Source organism: Syzygium oleosum, unplaced genomic scaffold, assembly GCF_021117445.2.
Source record: "Syzygium oleosum isolate NSW1041296 unplaced genomic scaffold, Sole_v2.1 Sole_v2.28, whole genome shotgun sequence".
Taxonomy (NCBI): Eukaryota; Viridiplantae; Streptophyta; class Magnoliopsida; order Myrtales; family Myrtaceae; genus Syzygium; species Syzygium oleosum.
The window spans coordinates 1,644,849-1,652,688 of record NW_026607512.1 but is presented as its reverse complement, the minus strand read 5'-3'; the positions used below and the strand labels follow the sequence as shown (position 1 = coordinate 1,652,688).

General features: G+C 42.2%; 1 protein-coding gene across 2 annotated transcripts in view; it reads left to right on the top strand.

The window, feature by feature from the left end:
* Positions 1-1,339: 1,339 nt before the first annotated feature.
* Positions 1,340-7,840, top strand: part of LOC115675288 (probable purple acid phosphatase 20) — a 32,383-nt gene continuing 25,882 nt past the window's right edge. The window contains exons 1-5 of one of the 2 annotated variants that reach the window (XM_030597886.2): positions 1,340-1,674; positions 4,073-4,364; positions 4,737-5,311; positions 5,400-5,488; positions 5,737-6,100. In XM_030597886.2, coding sequence (XP_030453746.1) covers positions 1,504-1,674; positions 4,073-4,364; positions 4,737-5,311; positions 5,400-5,488; positions 5,737-5,920 — 1,311 coding nt within the window. In that variant the 5' untranslated portion in view covers positions 1,340-1,503 and the 3' untranslated portion in view covers positions 5,921-6,100. Of the gene's footprint in view, positions 1,675-4,072; positions 4,365-4,736; positions 5,312-5,399; positions 5,489-5,736; positions 6,101-7,840 lie in introns of those variants that run through there. The other variant, XM_056303706.1, reaches the window with a different exon arrangement.

The following is a 7,840-nucleotide window of genomic DNA, read 5'->3' as shown; positions in this document are numbered from 1 at the left end:
AATACCATTTCAAATGCCGAATGATAATCAATTATGCCGAACTTATCATGGGGATAAAGTTAGTGTGCCTATATTTGGATTGCACACCTGTTTGATCATGTAATATTTGATAAAATTAGCACCTTATGGCCGGTGTCGTGTCCGATCCCTCATTGTCCATCTTCAAAGAACGAAAATTGGGTTATTTATCCTCCATACTATCAAGGGAGATTAGGGTGTTATTTATTTATTTATTAAGGAAATAAATATCCTGCTCCATCTACACTTCAATCACCCTAATTTACTTTGTCGAACGACTATTGATGATAATCAAATCGACATCGATCATACGTAACATAACGACTACACATAAGACTATAACTATATTTTGAATGACAATATAGACCTTATCCAAACGATCTTCTCTCAATCGATCGGAACTACTATAGTCTTCTTTATCCATAAATTTCTGTTCAACATTTAGTTAAAAAGACAAGATAGCGAAACCGTGACCGCAATGCAACGTTGAGGTAGCCAATGAATAGCCCCAAACCGTGACGATAGCTTCCAACCGTGAAACGCCAAATGAGCAACCCACCCAAGAAATATATAAATAAATAAAAGAAAATAAAAACAGAACCCAAAATTGGAAAGTGGAAAATCCAATATTTTAATGCTTCGAAAATCCAATAAAACTCTCCTCTTATGCTTCGGAATATGCCCCCAAGGATCACCCACGTGTCCCCCGTTTATTTTTTATTTTTATTTTTTTTGCGGTGGGAAATTGAACTACTTGCTTGCCCATCATCAGCTAGCTCTCTTCATAATCGGAGGCAAATATTATATTATAAGATTAATAGTACGAAAAACCTCAAACTAGTACACCCGTGACAAATTTAATTACTCTTAATTGATTTCTGTTAAATTTTATCGTCAAATTACTGAGTTTGATGACACGTGGCAGTTGACAGGTGTACCAGTTTGGGGTTTTACTCTCCGTTTGTCATAAGTGTACTAGTTTGAGGTTTTTCGTGATATTAATTCAATTTAATGAAAACTAACGAAAGATAAATTTGTCACAAATGTATCGGTTTGAGATTTTTTATGGTCAAATACATACTAGTTTGAGGTTATTAGTTTTTGATAAATTTATCACAGATATACCAGTTTGAGATTTTTTGTGATATTAATATTATATTATAATATCGTATATTTTTTTGGGGGTTTTTTTTTTTAAAGCCACTGAATTGTCCGGAACGTTATTTCCCATGCCACGACCCGACCCGCTAGAGGCCGACATGAACATGTAAAAACTATAAAAGGAATCCGCATGAAGGACGAGAATAACTCACAGGAAGCCATACCCACCCCGACAGTTTCTCTCCATTTCAAACCTGTCCCCACCTTCCCCTTCCCCTACCTCACATGCCATCCCTATCCAACCTCTCTTGATTCCCTCCTCCTCCCCTCCCCCGTCGCGCGCCACCATCCGAGAAGGAGGAGGTGAGAGACAGCCCCGGAGAAATGCGCGCTCCGATGAGGCCGCGCTTGGCCCTTCTTCTCGTGCTGATGGCCGCAGCCTTCGCCTTCGGAGCCTGCTTCAACCGTGCCACGGCGGCCTACCATCGCCCAGGACCGCGCCCCGCGGTGTTCATTCGCGACTCTGACGACGAGGATTCGGCTTCTCCCCAACAGGTACGTCGAAACGACGCTCGACTGTCGACGTTCAGGGCGGTTTTGTTCATTTCCATGGTCTTTTCGCCGTTTCTGCTAGTTCTCTCTCTCTCTCTCTCTCTCTCTCTCTCTCTCTCTCTCTCTCTCTCTCTCTCTTTTTTCGTTGTTGTGTTTGTGTGGTGATTTAGAGCAAGTTTGGGATGCTGATTGTGCTTGATTTCCGGGGATTATTGTCGTGCAAAGGTTGCAGATAATGGCCACGCTCGATTTCCATTTGCATGTACGCCGAACACGGAAAGATCGAATCGCTCAATGCCCTTTGTTCGGAAATGCTTGAAAAATTTTGCCGAAAACGACGGATATTCTGATGTAGCTTTTCTCATGATCGTTTACTAGCGAATGAGGATGTTTTTGAATGAATAAATAAAGTGAGGATGTTATAACTTTCAATCCACGGCAACCAAATTATGGGTAGATGACCAACAACTAGGAATTTTGGCTTTTTGAGTTATTTCTTTGGTGTTTTGGTAGAAAAGAAATCAGTGTAAAAATGGCAGGTGTCTGGGAGTCTAGCGTTGAAACGACAAATGTCAATTTTGAGGAAAAAAAATAAAGTTTAGTTTAAAGTACATTCACCGTCGGATGAGATGGTACGTTTGAGTTGTGCTTGCCTGCATCGGCTGCTTTCAATAAATGCTCGCTTTTGGAAAAACTAGAGAGTCTCTTAGTTTTGGCTACTTTTTATTTTCCTTTTCAACAACAAGAAAGGCCGCCCGGATCCGATCCTGATGAAATACACATTGACGACGTGGGCGGAAATTCGAATGGATGATCGAGCACGGCAAATACTTGTCCGACTCGATCCTACCATGTTGGTTGGGGCCAATCTACCATGTTGGTTGGGTCCAATCGTGAATTTTGAAGGTGGGAATCGTGTGGACCTCACGAAATCCGACGGTCATGATTACCTTGTCGGGGGTAAGTATTCCCCGAAGTTTGAGATGGCACCTTGTGGTGTGAACATCTTGCGCTTAATCTACACGATCATGTCTGTTCTTTACTAATGAATTCCTTCAAACATCTACTACATAAGCTAAATCATATATCAATAGCCAGTGTGGTGTGCTTGTGTTTTCTGCTGCCAGCAAAAGTCAACCACCTCACACGCGTCTCACACAAGAAAATGAACAGAAAGTCACAATCAAAGTTAGGTCTATTATCATAGGCAGACATTTTTGTGGACTTACTGGGTAAAAGATATGATGTGTGAAACATGACCTGATATATACATTTCCACCAACTTTTTGCAATAGACTTGATTACTCATGATTTGCTATTTTTTTTTTTTTGGTAACCATGATTTGCTATTGTTTGTTGAGGATAATACCTAACTTCTTGTCCTGGGAATTTGGGTAACCCTAGTTTAATGCTGATGACTGTTTTGTAGATGTCTTTCTACCTAAACTTGTAGCTATCTCTATATATCTCGTGTCGTAACACTCGTTAATGATTTCTCAAAGGCCCAAACGCAAACAACAGAATCAAGACATCTTCGGTTGTTGTAGGTGGGTTGCAATGGGCATAATCAAGCTAACTCTACTCAATAGATACCCTTTGAACTCTAGTCACAGTGAGAAAGTGAATAAAGATGCTCGATTTAGACTTGATCTGCATCATTTCTACCTTGAGTTTGTTTTGAGTATACAAAAATATTTGACAGTAAGGGAAACATACGAAAAGCTACATATTTGGATCACAAGTTGGCCGAGCCTAATGATTGTTGAGTTTGAAGGCAACTTGATTGAATGAAGCTCGGTCAAACTTGAGTTGCTCACGACTCGAGCTCGGGTAGCTTGAGAGAGCCGCGGTTTATCGGCTCTCCTGGAAACAATGTGCCTTTTTCCAGTCTTCTCCTGTGGTAGGCACAGATTACTTGAGAGAAGGGATATGTTATTCCTCTTTTAACCAGAAGAGACATGCATAAAGCAGTCATTTGATGTGTAAATTGACAAGTAAAAGTAGCAAAAAGCTTCATGTTTTATCTAGCAATCAAACATAATGATGCCCATTCGCATTTTTCTCGGTATGGCGGGGGCGAATTCTTCTCATTACACCTTATGTGGTTCCTCCACCATCTAGTGGCGAGTTCTTTTATTCTTTTTGGCCAGAGTCTAAGTGGGCATTTGGAATTACAGATTTTGATCAATTAAAAGATAGTACTAGAGATTGCCATGGTTTGTTTGGATGGGAAAATTTCATTTATTGGCAGTGTAAAAGCTACTTCTTACTATAATTGACAGACTTGTATTTCACTTTTTCCTTCACATATCACAGACATTGAAGCTAAATACCAACTTAGATTAGCGGGGAACAGACATATTAGCAAGGTATCCTAAAATCCCACAACTTTGTTTCTCAGGTGCATACATCTCTGGTGGGTCAAGATAAAATGAGGATCTCGTGGATCACCCAAGGCTTGGCTCCTCCGACTGTGGAATATGGCAAGTCGCCGGGCGTATACCGGAATTCAGCAACAGGAAATACAACTTCATACAAGTACGCAATATACGAGTCCGGGGATATCCACGAGGCAGTCATTGGTCCGCTGGAACCAAACATGGTATATTACTACCGATGTAGTTCAGACTCAGCCCGCGAGTTCAGTTTCAAGACCCCTCCGGCGCAGTTACCGATCAAATTTGCAATAGTAGGTACGTGCAAGCATATAATCATCAGCAAGGATTTTCATCCAGGTGGAAAATTTGATTGTGTAGTATACAAGAAGTCATGAAGATGAATCACAATCTAAAGTTCTATTGGGACAATTTTTGGTTAGTTTTAGCGTTTGATCAAGTCCGTTCACATTGTTTTTGGAGTGTGTAGTAGGAAACATTTTAATGCAGCAACTCTGTTCATTTCATGAGCAGAAGCCTATTCTTTTCCCCGAAATAGGAGGATTGGACAGAGCATGCATCTGAAACATGTTAATGCTTCTCAGGTTTATCTCAGGGGTTTAATTAGTACTATGTTAAGTTTCGAAATATGCTTCTTAATAAAGGTGAGTTTGACATGGCATGATGCAGGTGACCTTGGACAGACAGGATGGACCAATTCGACCCTTCAACACATAGCGCAATCGAACTATGACATCCTCCTGCTGCCTGGCGACCTGTCGTATGCCGACTTCTACCAGCCTTGGTGGGACTCGTTCGGCCGCCTCGTCGAGCCCCTGGCCAGCCAGAGGCCCTGGATGGTGACCCAAGGCAACCACGAGATTGAGAAGATGCCAGTCATCCATCCTGACTCCTTCACGTCCTACAACGCGAGGTGGCGCATGCCATACGAGGAGAGCGGCTCGGACAGCAACCTCTACTACTCATTCGATGTCGCTGGGGTCCACATTGTCATGCTCGGCTCGTACACGGACTTTGACCCAAGCTCAGCGCAGTACAAGTGGTTGCAAGCCGACTTGGGGAAGGTCGACCGGACGAGGACCCCTTGGATAGTGGTGCTGATCCATGCTCCCTGGTATAATTCTAACACTGCTCATCAAGGGGAGAAGGAATCGGTCGGGATGAAAGCCTCCATGGAAGGTTTGCTCTATCAAGCACGAGTCGACGTGGTTTTTGCCGGGCATGTGCATGCATATGAGCGCTTTGTAAGCTTCCAATCCTGCTCCGTTCTATCTATTGGTGAGGCTATGCATTCCTCCTAATTTCTCATCTCTGCTTTATTGCTCTCCTTAGACCCGTGTCTACAATGGAATAGCCAATGCTTGTGGTCCGGTGCACATCACCATCGGCGATGGCGGCAACCGTGAAGGCCTTGCCAAAAGGTTTTTCTCGTGTTCCTTGTCCATATGCTTCTTATCAGTCTTCAAAATTTCAAATCATTGCAGATTTAGCTCTGAAACTGTGATGCGATCCTCTAGAATTCATATGCATAATGAATATGAGTGGCTGGCTTGCACAATGAAACCGAAATTGACTGACAGCGGGAAAAAGTCGAACTTCAATTTGCATTTTGCTGCAGCTGACTAACCATAAATGGATTTAACTCTAAAGCCGCTGCTTCCCTTGCCAGGTACATTAATCCAACACCGTCGATATCAGTTTTCCGGGAGGCGAGCTTTGGGCACGGGCAACTGGAGGTGGTGAATGCAACTCATGCACTTTGGACATGGCATAGGAATGACAATGATGAGGCCGTGGAAGCAGATTCAACTTGGTTGACGAGCCTCTCATCCAACCCTGCCTGTAAATTGTGAGAACCTTCATACAGAGGTATAGAAACACCCGAATGTACAATGTAATTGTTGGATATAGGCAAAGTTGGTTCGGGAATAAAATACATAAATTGTTCTTCAAGACAACTAAATTGTGTTCCATGTAAATATATTTGGGTCTCAAAAGGATAGAATGCTTGGCCCTGTGCTCTTGTTAAATGTGAGGCAATCGACTAAGTGAAGTGTTGGTGATATGTATTTTTGTGATCAAGCGGATCTAGAGGTGAGATGCGCCGGTATCCACTAAACCATTCATCTTCGTTTCTACGACATAGACATTGGTGAACATCAAGGCTATTTTTTTTTAGGAAACTTGGCCCTTCTCCCTTTCTTCAGCATCGTCCACCATGAGAGCAGATAGCTTGCCTCGCCATGGATAATTTCTAGCCAAGTGAGGGCCATCACAAAAGATGCACTTGATCGTCTTCTTCTCCTAATCCTTGTGCGACTCGCCTCGGGGCTTCTTCCAGTTCCCACAAGGGGGATTGGATGGACCTTCTTTCCCCGGCTTCTCTCGCTCTTTGGTTTGAATGAGTTGAGCTTAGAGAAGTCCACACAAGCTTCGGCCATGGTGAGGGCCTTGCCGATATCTTGGACACCTTGTCATTGGAGCTTGCTTCTTCTTCAAACCATCCATGAAAGCAATGAGAGCTTCCCATCCTCATGTGAACCCCTTGACGTACTCCAGAATCGTTCCCATTTGTGTGAGCCGACAAAGCTTGCCTTGAGCCTCGTCCTTAGCGGACTTGGGGAATAATTTCTCCCAAAATTCCTTTACAAATTCATCCCAACTGTTGATGGGATCAACACTTAGCTTCATCTTGCCACCCCTACGACGCCATCGTAGCATTGCAACATCGGTAAAAAACATAGAAGCGATTCTTACCTGGGTGTTCTTGTCTAGTATGCTTATGGTGCCAAAGTATTGCTCCATACTCCATATAAGTCTGTCCACGCCCTTAGCACATCGGTTGCCCTTGAACTCATTGATTTTCAGCAGGGCGCCGCTTGAACGGATCCCATACCTTTGCAATGCTAGCCTTGCACAAGACTAACTCGGTCCTGAGCTCTTGAACTTTTAACTTCAATGCCTTGATAGTGGCTTCAAGGCCTATTTGTCTCATTCGAGTGGGCCGTGACTAAATTGTTGACACTCGACAACTCATCTCGGAGCGTCTCCTCCACCCTATGCATCCATTCCTTCTGTCACACCCCAAATCCTATAAGAATAGAGGAAATGACATGATCGTCCTCTTAGCTGAAGGACGCAGCCTCCAATATAACCAACAATAACATGTTATCACATATGTGTGTGCATATAATTTATTTATTTATTTATGATAAACCAGCAAGTTGGTTAAAGGATCAGAATTTCTACAATCCATCAAAAGTTTATATACACTTCCAACTCAACTAAACCAGACAAATGTCATTTCGGACATGTATCAAACTATCACAACTTATACTCAAAATTTAACTACCAAAGTTCCCCGTCAATATCACTCCCATCCTGCTGGCCGCTAGCTGATGGACCATAAAAAGATTAGAATGAAAGTGATGAGCAATCACAGCTCAATGAGTAGTGTATATCTCTTCTAAGCAGATCGATCATCTACTATGCATGTTTATAAGGCGATACCAAAACTCAATAATCTCAAATCTAGTATATAATATATATACACACACATACACAATATCATGAACGAGTTATAACCTTTCAACAAAATTTTTTACGTACCGGAAATACTCATTTAAATCAACAATATCAAAATAAACATTAATGGTCAAGTTCATTGATCAATATCATCAATTCACATATCAATGATCTATTCTATTAATCAATGCCATACCACATATCAATGGTCTATTCCATTTATCCATGTCAAATCACACATCAATGAT